This window comes from Aulonocara stuartgranti (assembly GCF_965226115.1).
Source record: "Aulonocara stuartgranti genome assembly, chromosome: 3".
Taxonomy (NCBI): Eukaryota; Metazoa; Chordata; class Actinopteri; order Cichliformes; family Cichlidae; genus Aulonocara; species Aulonocara stuartgranti.
The window spans coordinates 35,497,609-35,514,100 of NC_138941.1; the positions used below are offsets into that span (position 1 = coordinate 35,497,609).

The 16,492-nt window shown below is 39.9% G+C and overlaps 1 protein-coding gene across 1 annotated transcript in view; it reads left to right on the forward strand.

Moving 5' to 3' along the window:
• The window catches only part of LOC309703381 (zeta-sarcoglycan-like), a 58,170-nt gene that overhangs the window by 38,022 nt on the left and 3,656 nt on the right, over positions 1 to 16,492 (forward strand). Inside the window, exons 6-7 of the mRNA XM_082528166.1 lie at positions 135 to 207; positions 14,987 to 15,110. Coding sequence (XP_082384292.1) covers positions 135 to 207; positions 14,987 to 15,110 — 197 coding nt within the window. The remainder of the gene's footprint in view (positions 1 to 134; positions 208 to 14,986; positions 15,111 to 16,492) is intronic.

Below are 16,492 nucleotides of genomic sequence, written 5' to 3' on the forward strand. Positions count from 1 at the left end.
AATGTAATTGAATCATGCAAGTCACTGAAAAATATGGATTTAGTTTCTATGTTTAAATCGTTACCAAAAAAGTATTTTGTGGAACATAATATAAAGCTGCACTGAACACGATCTGGGATTTGTTTTATCCGCAGGCTCGGAAGGAGCCGTGTTCAGACATTCAGTGGAGACTCCTCTGATCCAGGCGAGGGCTTCTGAAGACCTGAAGTAAGTTCATATTCAATGACTTTACTGAAATTCATTAAAGCTTAATGTCATCTGTTCATGTCCTGTTAAATTAAAATTAAGATCTTTAAATAATGATGATAGATGTTCTGTGGCATTTCAAAGTCAATGACTGTGCTTAAAAAAAACACATGTGGCAGGAGCCATTATTCACCAATATCATTATCTCAAGCACCCTCTTGTACTCAAGCGTCTCCTGGTCGCCTTGTTATGATACAAATGTAAAAGAAGATTTGACCAGTTTTACAGCCGAGGGTTGAGCTAATTTGTTAGTTATTCTCTGGCAGGCAGGATTTGATTAAAGCACTAAGAGAGCTTGGAGAGAAGGGGGTAAGGTTGAGCTACGTGTTGGAGTCCTATACTCCCTCGTGCATGTGATCCTCACTGCACTCTGCCTGAGGCTCTGAGCCCTGCGTCGGTCCATTAACGAGCTATAACGAGTGTGGTTTGTTGTCCACCTTACTGGTCCTGAAAGGAGGGCTGGGATCAAAGTTGGCAGAAAAAGCGGTGTTCTGGCAGCTAATTCCCCCAGAGTGAGAGGAATACTGATGAGTTTCACTTTAAAGCGTGTGCGCACACACAGGACTCACACAGACACACACAGGCTCAGCTCAGGAGCGACCATCTGCAATGTGGTCAAAGTCTTAATGAGAGGAAACCGAACAGGAGACGGTCGACACACAGAAACGGCAACATGACTTAAGCTGGGCTCTGATTTTCTTCTGTTTAAAAGCATATTCGATCAAAGATATTTAATTTATCAAAGGTTGATTCTGTTTGGGTTTAATTTAAAGATTTCCAAATTGAATTTCCTAAAATCCACGATGCTGTCTGACTGTGGACGACTGTCTTCCCTCACTGGTGAATTACTGAAGTATTTCCAAGCAAACAGATGTACAAACTGTACTGTGAGGACTAAATAAAGACTCCTTTTATATAGACCTAATTTTCTTTCCAAATGTCTTATGAAAGATTTTTATTTCTTTATTTTTTATGTTGAGTCAAACGGTTTTCTTAAAAAAGTAAAATGAAGGAAACATAATCCTGTGAGTTATTTATGACATCACTTGAAGCCTAATAACATTCTGTCTGTTTATTGAATAAGTGGGTTGTGGGAAAAACAACATTGCAGTTGATGCAAAATAAATATAAAAGTTAATTTATTTTATTTTATTATAATTCACAGAAATCTTCAGAGGATATCCTGGGGGACCTGCTTCCTCTTTAGTTATTGCAAGCTATTAAAATAATCATTAAACAAGCTTTTTAATCAGATTTTTTTCAAATTTAAATCTACAACCAAATGTATTTTTACCTGCAAATTAGCAAAATCACAATTTTTATCTCTTAGTTGCAGTCATGAAAAAAAAAATGCAGGACTCTTCGCTTGTGAAAAACTTAAGCAGACCCTTAATGCTTCCATGGTAGTTAAGAAGTCACAGCAAGGTAATTCTAATCAAATATACTTGCTTAATTGATCATCAGCAAGTGTGAGCACCTCAATGAAAGCAAAGGTTTTGGCATTTTGCTGGTCTGGAGCATTTAACTGTGCGTTAACACAATGCCACAATCTTTTCAGGAGTGGAAGTGCCAGCAAATTCACACCAAGTTCAAACTATGCTCAGAGAAACTACCGAAAACCCAAGAGCTTTACTCAGACTGTACAGGCCTCAGTTAGCATGTTAAATGTTAAAGATCATGACAGTAAAATTAGAAAAACAATAACAAGCATGGCTTGTGAAGAGAAAGAATATATCAGTATGGGCTATGTTTTAAAGTGGCATCTGAACACAAGACTTCTTCAGAGAGATGAGACCAAAGTGATGTTTGGTTGTAACGTGCAGCACCAAATTTGGAGAAAACGTAACACTTCATACCAGCTGTAAAGCACGGTGGTGGATGGGATGAAGACTTGGGTTTGTTTTGCAGCCACAGGTGCTGGATATCTTGCACTGGCTGAGTCGACCATGAACCCCTCTGAGTACCAAAGTGTTCTGAAGTCCAATGTGAGGACATCTGTCCAACAGATAAACTTTGACTGGACCACTGCAACATCCTGATGCTTTTCTTTTTTAGCAGATTTGTCGCTGTGCTTTGGATCATTGTCCATGACCCAATTTCAGCCAAAGTCCAGACTTCAACTGAAACTGAAATAATGTTGGGTATTACCTTAAGAGAGCTGTGCATAAATGAAAGCCCGTAAACATCAATGAACTGAAGCAACATTGTAAAGAAGAGATGCGTAAAAGTCATCCACAAGAATGTGAGAAGTTGATGTATAGATGCTGAAAACGATTACTTAAACTTATTGCTGCCAAACTTGTGATTCGTGGGGTGTTCTTGGTTTTTCAGAGATTCCTGTGAAAACTTTCTTGTCCACATGACTGTAAATGACCAAGATTCAGATTAAAGAGTAAAAGTCTCTTGCATATTTTAAATTCAGTATGTCAGTGGTTACATTTTTTAAATACTAAACTAGGCTTTACAGTAGAAATTGGATGAAGTGGAACGTTTAATATTTTGTCCACAAAAAAATTAAAATGTAATCTTAACCTTGAATTAGTGATTTAGAAACTACTTTCCTTTGTCCATTAGATGTGTTTTTTTTCCAGCAATGAGCAGTTAAAGCAGCCATGTTTTGAGTCTGTGAAAGCGTGACTGTTTCCTAAAATAACCCAACTCTCACACCGTGCCAGCAAAACTCCATCCCCACAATCGCAAAGCAGAGACTTTTCATGATATAGCCAAACAGTAAAATGTGAGCTGGAACAGCCTCGAATGATTACACATGTAGATCTAATAAAGTAGTCAGTAAGGTGACATCATCTTCAGAAAACACTGTCACTAAAGTAAAATATATACTTAGATTTTTACTTTAATGCCCAATATAGCTCATTCAACAATCTGATTATTTATCCAAAGAAAACATTTTTTCCCACATCTCCAGTATTTCTTTTAAAAGTGGCATTTGCCTTGTTCAGCATTGTTTATGTATGCAGCTCTGGGCCTTTCCGTAAATGCTAATGAGGCTCTTCCCTCCCGCCACCTCGCTGAAATCATGACAAGTTAAGCCCTCCTTGCAAATCGTGTGTCACCTGTGCAGTAAGCCCCTCCGGATGATAAGGACACAGCTTGGCTTGCGTCCACATCACCTTTCTTTCCCCGTTTAAAGAAACATCACTCTCTTTGTGATGCGTTTTATTTCCCTGAAAGCCAGGAGTAATCTGGGAGATGAACAGAGCAGAGTCAAATCAAAGAAAGCCACATGAGAACTTCTTCCTCTTTGAAGCACCTGTTCTTCTCCTGGAGTTTACCCGTGTACGCTGGCACTCAAGTCTGTCTTTGTTTGTTATGATCATTGCCTTTTGTGATTTAATTTCTTATTATGTGTGACTTTTACTGGTGGACAAGTGCAAATGACTTAGCCAGAGTGGCTTCCAGCATCTTTTGCGTTGGCAGCCTATTTAAGCGTGAGACAACTGAGATGTACAAGTTTAAACTGGAATGAGAGAACTGGAAATCTGAATTTGTAAATCTATAATATGTATATTTGTTGATGTAGATGCAGACCTAGCAGGAGAACTACATCTTTCCAAACTACAATCAAGAGCAGGAATAAAATTAGACATAGTTTCACATACTGGAAAGATTGTGCTTACTTTTCTTCATCTGCTGAGTCATCTGCTTTTTCTTAATTTGTTTTATTGGCTGGTTGCCTTGTGAGAGTTCTTAGTCTATGTGAGAATATCACCTGATAGACTTTTGTGACACAGCTTCAAGTGAATTTGTGGGGACAATCTGAAAGCCTTACGTGCTTGGGACTCTGTCCTGCTGGGGAATTTCAATGCTCACATGGTAAACAACTGTGTGACCGTTGGAAGGTACAGCCTTACAAAATAATAGTGTTTTTGTATTTGTTTTGCTTTCATGGTAATCACTTTTTCGCCATTAGTGCACTTGGCAACAGGACATCCTAAGTCAGAACTTGATGATTGATTTTATAATCATATCATCAGACCTTATGTGTTGGACACTAAGGTAAAGAGTGGAGCAAAGCTTTCAACTAATCAAAACCAGGTGGTGAGAGGGTGCTCACTTATCAGAGGCCCTGATCTACAAGATCTTCAGTTCCCACCTCCAGCAGAGCTTTGACAGCATTCTGAGGGAGACTGGTGGTCTGGTGCCTGGTCTGGTCCACTCAGTGGTTGGTGCCTGGTCTGGTGGTAACCTCAAACCAGATATTGGACACCAGAGGGCAGCTGTCAAGTTGAAGAAGTAGTCCTATTGAGTTTGATTTCACAGGCAGCCGACAAGTCAGGCCAAGTGGGTTGCAACCACAGCTGAAGTCAAAATTTGGATGTTGGAGGAGTTCGGTAAGCAAGACTTTCGGTCATCCTTAAGGCTAGGGCTGCTCGATTATGGCAAAAATGATAATCACGATTATTTTCACTGAAATTGAGATCACGATTATTTGACGATATTTATTTAACCCTTTAAGACCTACTATAGAACCAAGTCCACCAGAGCTTATATTATTTTTTTACATGCTGTAGTGCCATTTGTGGGAGCATTTCAAGTTGCTATACATCAATACAACTGTTATAGCCCATATTTTAATAATATGTATGCATTAAGTCCATAGTAATTACATAAATTGCAAAAAAGTGCAATAAACTACAAAAAAAAATTGAAAATCGCTTTTGTTTTGTTTACATATATTTCTACTTGGAGAAATTTAAGAGGTTTATCCCTCAAAACTTTAAATACAATAAAGTTGCAAAAAATAGTTTACAACAACAGGAAATTTATTTTGAGTGTCTTCATAGTTTTATTTTGGAGATACAGCAATTTTTATATACTGCAGGAAAAACAAAAAACAATCCTATGATGCAAATTTGCAAAGAAAACAGCATGTGCATCATTTCACTGTGGGAAGTGTTACGAACAGCTGATAGGAACGGCAAAACGTGTTTCTGGAATATTATGTTTTTGTTCCTGCAAGCGCTTTTTATGCAATTTTTGCAAAGCTATATGTGGAACGAAACCGTGACCGAGGACAAGCTGATGGCATCAGATGTAAGTACAACTCCTCCGGTTTCATATGCAAAACAAATTATTGCGTTAGCTTACACGGTTCAGGTTCTACAGGGATTTAACAATAGTTACGCAAAACGGAGCGTGCTGCTCTGACCGGCTTTAAAGGGTTAACAATGACTTTAAAAAAATTATATAAAATAGTGTGCAACACCACTGAAGTTTTTTTTAAACTCTCTTTTCAACCAACGGCAGTCACTCTCCTCTCCAAATAACTTCTGCTTAGCTTTCCGAGCTTCCCTCGGGTCCTCTTAATCAGCGGTCTCCAACCTTTTTTGCGCCACGGACGGTTTATGCCCGACAATATTTTCACGGACCGGCCTTTAAGGTGTCGCGGATAAATGAGGGAGGGGCTAATAATCGGCTCAGTCATTTTTAATGATCGTTGAAAGCCCAGATCGTAATCGTGATTAAAATTCGATTAATTGAGCAGCCCTACTTAAGGCAATTCTTGGAAACAGGAAGCAGGAATATCACACTGTGTAATCCTGACTCTATACTGTGCACAGTCAGGATGCAGTACCGCCTGACTGCAGCTGAGGATATTTTAAGTCCCACTGATATCCCTTATGTAGCAGGAGCAGAATTTGAGGGTGGTGGGTTGACTTGCTCATCATTGTCGTGTTAAAAAGCTGGGATTTGTAAGGCTGTTTTGGTTAACACACTTGTGCAGCATTCATTCATTCATTTCATTCATTTATTTGTTCATTTCAGGCACAACAAAAATACATGTGGAAGTTGGTGACAGAGCCAATGGTTTGGGAGACTAGGGTGTTGGTCCCATCTTATATGCCAAGCTGCTGGGGAAGAGAGTCCTTTTTTTTTTTTTTTTGTTTTTAAATCAAAGTTACGATTAAAGAGGGGCAATGTGGTTTTGATTCTGGTCGTGGAACACTGGACGAGCTTTTTAATCGTCTCGAGGTTACCTAATATGCACGGAAGTTTGCCCAATGAGTCTACGTGTGTTTTGTGGACTTAAGATTTGGCATTTGACCGAGTCCCTCAGGACTTCCTGTATGCAAAGGCTGTCTCTTACCCCCTCCCAAATGAGTTTTGTCTTTCAGGAAGGGGTAAGAGACCTTGATAAGCAGAATGAGCATTATATTAAAGATGAAAAACAAAGACCAGGGGTGTTAAACTCACTCTTGTTTATGGGTAATGTATAAACAAAGCTGCATAATAACCTGACTTTCTAGAACTACAGGTATATTGTAAAAACAGTGAACAAACAATTTATAAAGTTGTGATGAACATCTGAGATTCTCACTAATAATAATTGTAGTAATATTTAGCAATATTGATTACCACATGTGCACTGCATATTTCACCGAATCTGCAAAAGCAAAAAACCTTGACAGGTAACGTTGAACAACAGAAGTATTTCACTTTTTATGATTCAAACAACTTGTTGAAACTGATTTTCTGAGACCGACTATTTTCTTCACAGTAACACTGACATCACCTCATGTCAGATATTAATGACTTCACTGCAATTTCCACACTTTCCACCGCACTCTAGGGGGCTGAATTGGTCCATTTGGTGGGATGGTTCTAGCAACCGGTCCTCATGTTTGATGAAAACAGAAAAAGTCATTCTGAAGTAATTTCAGCCACAAATATCAAAAGACAAAATTAAATTCTTAATTTCTGAATACTTTGACAACACTGCTCTCTGCATAAGTAAGAATCTAACTAATTACTTAATCACGCTACTGTTTATGCTTTAGTCTCCTGTGTAATGAATGCTGTGACAGCAATGTGCAAGGTTTACAACTGAGTAGAGTGTTTGGTCCTCTGCTTCGTCACCTGCTAACTAAAAGGTATGCTTGCGTGCTGCGACTTGTGGATAATTGCACTTGTGCTGACAAAGAAGAGAACTCTTGATGTTAGGTCTGTAAAACGAGGGGATTGCAGTTATGAAGCGGATCTGGTCCTGCTGGAGAGGCGCCAGTTTGTCATCTCTTGCTCTCAGCTCACAGCTTCATTACCTTTAGACATAGCTGTTTTCAGACTCCGATCAGCTCCCTCGCCCCACAGTAATTTCTTTAGTTCAGTTCCACTCGTAAAATGCGCCCCCGAGACTGAGTTTGAGACAAAACGAGAGAGATAATTGCTGTAAACTTGGCTCCGACTCTCTACCTAACTGCCCTCTTAGCTTGATGATAAGGAGCAGCTTGCTTGTAGCCCACAATTATAGGCTTAAATATTAAAATGTTTCTGTCAATTACATAATGACATAATTTCACATCTCATTCTGAAGGATGGTGCTCTGATTCCTAATGCGAATGTCCCAAATCCATCAGGACAGGCAAAGGAAGCTGTGTGATACTGCTGTGATATTATCCTGGTGTAGCTGCGATACTTCTGTCATCTAGTTTGCATACACTTAGGGAGACTTCATCTATTCTTTTGACATCTCTTGACAACAGATGGTAGATTCACTTCTAATCAATGTGACACAAAGTCTCCAGGTCTCAATTATATCAAGAACGAACATACTCAGTTTTTTGGGGGTTTTTTTTGCTGGCTATAAACTGCTGCTTGAACCCACACAGGAATCTGCAGTGAGACAAGTCTGACATTAAGCAGCAAAGGCAGGACAGACAGGATTTGAAGGCTCTCTGGGTTCTTACAGTGCAGACATCACATGATGAATCAGGCCCAGAATCAGAGAGCAGAAAAATTGTTTTTCATTTCGTTTTCTCTGTAACTTTCTGCTACTAGAGCTCTCCTCTGCAATGCGGCCAGCTGCACGTCTGTCTACAGTTTATCTAAGCAGCTCTGAGGACAGTCCGTGCTCTAGCCGTGTCCACACATGACTGACATGTTCATTAAAGAGATAAAAACTCTTCTTGTTCCCACTTAGCTCTGGTCGGACTCTACTACTGCTACCAGTTAGGGAGCACAGAGTTATTACAGAAGTGTGCACATGTTCTTTTCCTCTTATTTTGACTGCAGCAGTGAAATATTGTTTCTTGGTTATTGCAGTGGTCTTGTAGACCAGATGAAGAATGTTTGGACTGCTGATAACATTACTTACAGATATATTGGAAATAATTGGTGTAAACCTTGTTAGGGATACTGATTCACTGTCGTACTTGCTTCTCCATGTGTCTTCATAAGTAAAGACATGGACAAGTGTGTGGAGCTTTTGGGATATCTATTATCGTACCCCCTTCCTAAAGGTCCAGACGCCATCAAATCTCAGCATACGGTTAGGTCCTTAAGTATTTGGACAGCTACACAATTGGCCTCTGTACACCACCACATTGTATTTAAAGTCAAACAGACAATATGTAACTGAAGTGCAGACTCTCAGCTTTTATTTCATTTATAACAAAAGTACTCCATTAGCTGTGGCTCAAATGTAATTGGACATCATTTTAAATGTAAGGATTGCTGAGATGCTTTGCCAGGCTTTTAATGAGAACACCTTCACTTCGTGCATGTTTGTGCGTCTCTACTTTTGGCCGTTGAAGAACATCCCATTTGTTTTCTTTGAGAAGTTCTTGGGTTGCTTTCGCATTACGCTTTGGGTGATGTGCAGATTATTTTGGCTGAATCTGAGCAGAGAGTAGAGCCGTATACACTTCACAGTTCATCCTTCTGTCAGCAGTCACATCATCAATAAACACTCGTGGCCTGGTTTCACTGGCAGCCTTACATGCCCATACATTAACTCTGGATCACGAGCAGTTTCTCTCCTTCTCTATACTTTTCTCTGTCTATCATTCTGGTACAAGTAAACCTTGGCTTTGTCTCTCAAAAGATTTTCTTCAGGCATGTGCAGGCTCTTTTAGATGTTTTCTGGTGAAATGTAAATGCCCTTCTCATCGTTTAGTGCAACGAGCTGGTTTGCACCTTGTTGTAAACGCCTTGTAATTGCGTTGAGTTGAAGCTGTCTGCAGTTTACATATTTCAATTGGTCTGAAAGATTTCTGATACTACAGCATCTGACCTGTGTCATATTTTCTGTGTATTTGAACAGTTTGAGCCATTTCAAAGCGGATGAGGATGGATGGATGTTCCATCCTCTTTGTCTCTCCTATGGGAGATTACTAAAGGGCGGGTTGATAAGACAGGAAATGTATGCTCATGAGCAGTCGGTGGATGACGTGTCCATAATATCACATTTCTGGGGTTGGTGGTGGCGTCGACCACTGGTGATTGGCAGAGATGGTGTCTCTTCATGACTCATGTTTGGTTTAAGTTTGGGTGGGTTCTATATTTTACTCGCCTGACAGGAGATTGTGACCTGAGGAACAATTAGGTTGATTTTAGTTTTGTACTGCAAAAACCATTCATGTCCTGCCTCTTTTGTTGTGCCATTTTAGATTGCATCTGAAAGAGTTCACTGGGAGTTCAAGTAATGTCTGTGCATGCATGGCTTTTACCTTAAAGATGAGATTTCTAATAGTGTATCTAAAGAGGCCCTTTTAAATGTTTCTGATCAGCTGCTAATATGAAGCTTTCCATGTTGATGAATATGTGTCCTTCCATTGTGGCATAGTTTAAATTCTGTCCATGTTTTATATTTTTCATACTCCATCCTATGTTTTTGTGGCCACAAGCCTGAATATAGCTTTCATATTTATGGTGGGGAAAACAGTAGCATATTACCTTTTTTTTCATTCTGCACCCATCACATTACTGTTTAGTGGTATGCTGTAGTAGTTTTGGAAAGTTTTTCTTTTGCTGTGTAATGTTTGAGATAGTTTTTGGGTACTGCCACACATTCACCACAACCAGTTATTGAACTTGTGCTAAAAGGGAAACTGATAAAGATGGTAGTATATAAAGCCCAGTGGATCCCTGTAAGTGATAGTAACATATAAAAATAAATTAGTCTTTCACCCCCCAAGCAAACATGCTAGATATGCACTATTTAAACAAATCTCTTTCTCTTTGGTATCACCTTTTTGGTCATCAGCACATCCTACAGCTATTTTCCTCCAAAGCTCTGTGATACGGTGACCTTTATGTGGACGTAAAGGTCAGCTTGAATACACCACAAAAGGTTGGTCAGGTTTCCCAGAGAGCGGGAGAGCCTGTCATAAACAGCCTTTACGACTGCTAATACCAGATAAGTTATCACTTGTGACGGCTTTACGTTTCAAAGCCCTGAAATATGGTGGATGCGTCAACCTCTTTTAACTGACGCCCTCATCAGTCAGCCTAATGATCGTAACGTTTTGGGGAATTGTGACATTTTAAGAAAAACTCATTTAATGTTTTATCACATTTTCCCATTCTTCTGCAAAGGCAGAAGACAGTTTACCAACTTTGTAAAAAAAAATGTTGAACTAATTTAAAAAATGTTTGATGAAAAGCTGTGTTTTTCTGTATTTTTACCCAAGTCTTTTAAAATGTGGTTGAAATCTGTGACACGGTAGAGAAATTTAACTGCTGATTTGTTAAATTTGAGAAGCAGAACACAAACAACTCAATCAAGTCAGTCCAAAAATGTTAAATGCAGACTGTACACACTCACTGACCTTGCGTCTAGTACTGGGTTAGAGCCCCATTGTAGACTTCAGAACTGCCTCAGTTCTTTGTGGCACAGATTCAAGAAAGTTCTGGATCATTCCCCAAAGATTTTGGTCCATATTGACACAATAGCATCACGCAGTTGAAGAAGATTTGGACATCCCAAAAGGTGCTCTTTTTTTTTTTTTACAATCTAAGCATAGTGAACTCATTTTTGTGTTCAAGAAACCAGTTTGAGATGATTTGAGTTTTGTGACACGGTGCGCTATCCTACTGGAAGCAGGCATCAGAAGATGGTACACTGCAGTCATAAAGGGGGATGGACATGATCAGCAACAATACTCAGGTAGTCTGTGGTGTTTAGACTTTGGTCAGTTGGTACTGAGGAGCTCAGAGTTTGCCAAGGAATTATCCCCAACACCATTACACCACCAGCCCTGAATCACTGATTCAAGGGGCACTAACTCCACTGGAGTGGCTCTAGCTCAGGAGGTAGCGCAGATCACCTGCTAATCGGAAGGTTGATGGTTCAATTTGTCTGCATGCCAAATATCCTTGGGCAAGATACTAACACCAAGTTGCTCTTCGATGCATCGATTAGAGTATGAATGAGTATAGGTGTTATATAGAAAGAGCTTAGAAGAAAAGTGCTTGTGTGAACGGTGTAAAGCGCTTTGAGTGCTCAGAAAGCGTAGAAAAGCACTATACAGTGGCCTGCAAAAGTATTCAGCCCCCTTGAACTTTTCTACATTTTGTCACATTACAGCCACAAACATGAATCAAGTTTATTGGAATTCCACGTGAAAGACCAATACAAAGTGGTGCACACGTGAGAAGTGGAACAACAATCATACATGATTCCAAACATTTTTTACAATTAAATAACTGCAAAGTGGGGTGTGTGTAATTATTCAGCCCCCTGAGTCAATACTTTGTAGAACCACCTTTTGCTGCAGTTACAGCTGCCAGTCTTTTAGGGTATGTCTCTACCAGCTTTGCACATCTACAGACTGAAATCCTTTCCCATTCTTCTTCGCAAAACAGCTCCAGCTCAGTCAGATTAGATGGACAGCGTTTGTGAACAGCAGTTTTCAGATCTTGCGACAGATTCTCGATTGGATTTAGACACCAGACAGGTCAGGTTTAAAGTTATTGAGAAATTTAAAGCAGGCTTGGGCTACAAAAAGATTTCCCAAGCCTTGAACATCCCACAGAGCACTGCTCAAGCGATCATTCAGAAATGGAAGGAGTATGGCACAACTGTAAACCTACCAAGACAAGGCCGTCCACCTAAACTCACAGGCCGAACAAGGAGAGCGCTGATCAGAAATGCAGCCAAGAGGCCCATGGTGACTCTGGACGAGCTGCAGAGATCTATAGCTCAGGTGGGGGAATCTGTCCATAGGACAACTATTAGTCGTGCACTGCACAAAGTTGGCCTTTGTGGAAGAGTGGCAAGAAGAAAGCCATTGTTAACAGAAAACCATAAGAAGTCCCGTTTGCAGTTTGCCTCAAGCCATGTGGAGGACACAGCAAACATGTGGAAGAAAGTGCTCTGGTCAGATGAGACCAAAATTGAACTTTTTGGCCAAAATGCAAAACGCTATGTGTGGCGGAAAACTGCACATCACTCTGAACACACCATCCCCACTGTCAAATATAATGGTGGCAGCATCGTGCTCTGGGGGAGCTTCTCTTCTGCAGGGACAGGGAAGCTGGTCAAAGTTGATGGGAGGATGGATGGAGCCAAATACAGGGCAATCTTGGAAGAAAACCTCTTGGAGTCTGCGAAAGACTTGAGACTGGGGCGGAGGTTCACCTTGCAGCAGGACAACGACCCTAAACATGAAGCCAGGGCAACAATCACCTTTCTTCCCCATTCTAGTGCTCAGTTTGAACTTCAGCAGGTACTCTAGATCATGTCTACATGCCTGAATGCTTTGGCTTGCTGCCATGTGACTTGCTGGTTAATTATTTGCATTAACAAGCAGCTGAACAGGTCTACCTAACAAATTGGCCAGCGAGTGTATAGTGTGCTAGATTTAGCTTAAAGGCCATTTTCATCTGCACCCCCTGAGCGACGGCTTCTAATGATTCACAGCTTACTAAGAAAAACAGATAACTACTGTGGTAAATTAGAACCTGGCATTTAAAAGCACAAACACAATAAAACACTTCACAAAAAAGCACAACATTAAACAAAATAACAAAACTAGAAGACAAAACAAACCCCCCCACGCACAAAAAAACAATGGTCCTTTCTATCATCAGCAAAGCAAAAAAAAAAAAAGGAAATTAAACATTTTATCAATGCCAGAAAGTGCTGATGCTGGCCTAAATGTTAGTGTCAACCTTTTAACATGTGGAACTTATTAAACTCACACACGGCTCTTTTCCATTCACTATATTTAATACAGTTATCAGGAATATTGGATTTAAATGAATCTAATGTACACATGTCTTGAGCAGCCATCGATGAATTCCAGTTGATATGTCGTTAGTGATTGCTGGGTTTATTTATTTATTTATTACACCAGTCAGTCTCAGGCAGAGTGAAGTGTGACTTCACGCTGCTGCGTTAGCCTCACAAAGGCCATACATGATAATGGAAGGAGTCTGAGACGGTTATAAAACCGAAGAGACATTTTTAACTTAATTCATTTAATGCTTTTTTTTTCTTCTGGACTGTGCCTGAAACAAGCACTCATGGAAATTGAGCACTTTGTCTTTTGGCAGAAGCGCCTGCTCTGCTGTGTGTGTGTGCGTGTGTGTGTGTGCGCACAGTGGGTGATGACAGAACTGCTTTGAATGGAGTGAAAATATCACAGGCTCATGCATTACATATCACAGATTTCTTACGACACGGCTCAGTGGACGGTGTTTTAAATGGATCTTTTAATGACTGCCCTGTCCATAGAGAATCAGCAGACTCTTAACAAATAATTATTGGGGGGTTTAAGAGGAGAGATGGGATTTTGAGTGCTGCCACTGGAGATGAATGAGGTTGTTTTTTTGTTTGTTTTGGGTTTGTTTGTTTTTACACAATAAATAAAAAATTTGAAATTAGTACTTAAAATTACATTCTTGCCTTTTTTCTGTAATAAGCCGTTATTTGCATTCACAAAACCAACAACATGAAGGGTTTGAGATTAAAATTGAATTGGAAAACGTAATACGCAAACAAACATGTCATAACACTGTATGCTGAAGCGTGGCGTATCTGCTCACTGAACAGCTTTCACGGAGAAAACAATAGATGGGTATTAAAAGAAAAGCCACTCTATCTTCTTTATTCCTTCACGTCTAGAGCACAAACAATCCCGGGTCAAAGGCACGTTTTCACAGATCCCCTTCAGACTGTATCTACTGACAGGCTTTTCAAATGCAGATGAAATTCGTTTGCTCGTCTTTCTTCGCACCCTTATTTCCACTAGTGCATAATCCAAAATATGTGTCACTTTCAGAGCGTATGGAGATTTAAGCGATTTAAAGGCAGCTCCTTAAAGTCTTCCATTTAAAATTCATTGAAAACAGATTTGAGAGAGATGTGCGCGTGGGGGGGCGGAATCAATTTGAAACGGTTATGAGTTATGAAAACAAATTCCACATTGATTGGCTCTCACACTTATCTTTCCCTGTGTAAACAAATAGTCCACAGGAGGAAAATGCAAATTGCATTAGCCTCAGCGTGGCTGAAGGTCAACATCAGCTGATACAATTATGGGCTGTTTAGGACAGCCATACTGCTTTGGAATAATGAAAGCAGCTATTTAAACATGAACAGCAGCTTTAATATTCCTCCGGTAGGGAAGCAGTTGGTACGGCAAACCCCAAGCTGCACTTGCTCAGACAGAAATATCAGTGCGCTTTCTTTCCTTCTTTCTTGTTAAATTTGAGACATTTTGACTCAAATTTGAAATCCTTGGATTTGTTATGAAAACAAAGACGATTCGCGTCATTAATCTGGCCTAAACACGGAGAGATGTATAAAATATCAACTGAATAACAATCAGTGTAACCTTGAATGAATTTTGTATCCTTAGCTATTAAATCCAACTGAGAGGCAACGTTTTAATAATGCAAACATGCTGAAAGTATAAGCAGAATAAATAAATGAGCTCATCCGCTGCATCACTGAGCTGCTTCTTTTTTTTTTTTTTTTCTTTCTTTTTTTTGTCAGGCTCGAGTCTCCCACACGAACCCTGACCATGGAGGCTCCCAGAGGGGTGGAAGTGAGTGCCGCTGAAGGGTCGCTGAAGGTCAGCGGTCGCAAGGATCTACGGCTAGAGTCCACTGAAGGAGAGGTGAGGAGCATTCGTTTCTATATATGTATATCTATATATTTGTTTTAAATATTCTACCACAAGGCATGTGATATGAAGCAATCAAATGTGACTGAGTAGTTTTAGCTTTAACACAGGAGGAAATAAGAGACTTTTTTTATAGTCTTTCCATTTTCACAGACTTAAAGATCTGTCATTGTTTCTTTAATCGTAAATTAAGGAACTCACAAGTCTGGAGTTGATTCCAAGTGTTCAATTTATATTCATGAAAAATGCAAATGCAGTATTTATTCAAGTCAAGAACACCGCTGTCATGATACTCCTGATGTGATATTATTGCGATTTTAAACGTTTTGCTATATGCTGAGTATCACATTAACATATATTGCGATTTATTCCCTTTTTTTCCAAACTTGGTCAGCATCTCTTTCTTTTACTTTGTAAAGTTCTCGCATTTCTGTCATTTTATTGCAGCAAAATAGAACTGTGAAGCAGACAGACTGACCAACACGGTCATTAACACCCATCAAAATGTTGCATGCACCTGACAGACTGAGCTGTTTGTGCTACATTGTGTTACATTGTGTGCGACTGAATTCAAATGTGTGGGCTGCTGTACTATTAAAGGTATTTTAAGCAGCGGTAGCCAGTCATCTGTGAGATAATGAGCCACATATGAATCCACAGCATGTAATGTCCAGATGTCTCAAGTTAATGCAACCCTTTGCTGTACTCACATTTATGCCTGACCTCTCTGTAGAGCCTGGGTACAGCTGTATCCATCAAAGGTGTCACACACCTGGGTTCCAGTGCCTTGAGATTGGGGAGGGGAAAATGCTTCTTTTTGTCCTCCACGTAGTTGCACAGCCAGGTGTCCTTGAGTTTCTTAAAAGGCACCTATAAATATTTTCTTAGCTCTGAATTGGGAGGTAGTTTTGTCAGTGGTCCCAGTGTTGGTTGTTTTGTAGAGACAGCAGCCAGCAGTGAGGACAGAAAGTTTGCCAAAGTAAACTGTATGGTGGACCACCATGAAAACGTCCCTAATAATAAACCCAACCAGATACTATTTCACCTTCACAAACATGAACGTTTTCATGAAACTAACAAAGGCAACACGAACAAAGCTAAAGCTATTCAGAGCTCGAGCCAACCGCGAGCTAGGAGCCTCGGTATGAGCAAAGGATCAAGACTGTGATGAGGGGAAATTATGGAGACGAGTCAAAAAAAGAGAAAAGGGCTCATCTGGTGACTTTTTAAAAACACAGTAAAAGTGATGTAAGAACCTGACATTTGTTTTGTCATGTAAATCTTTTGCTTTTGTTTGAGGCAAATATGTCAGGTAAAGGTGGATGTGCAGCAGCTCCCTTTTAATTAATTATTTGTAGCTGTCTCCAGTGTCAGAG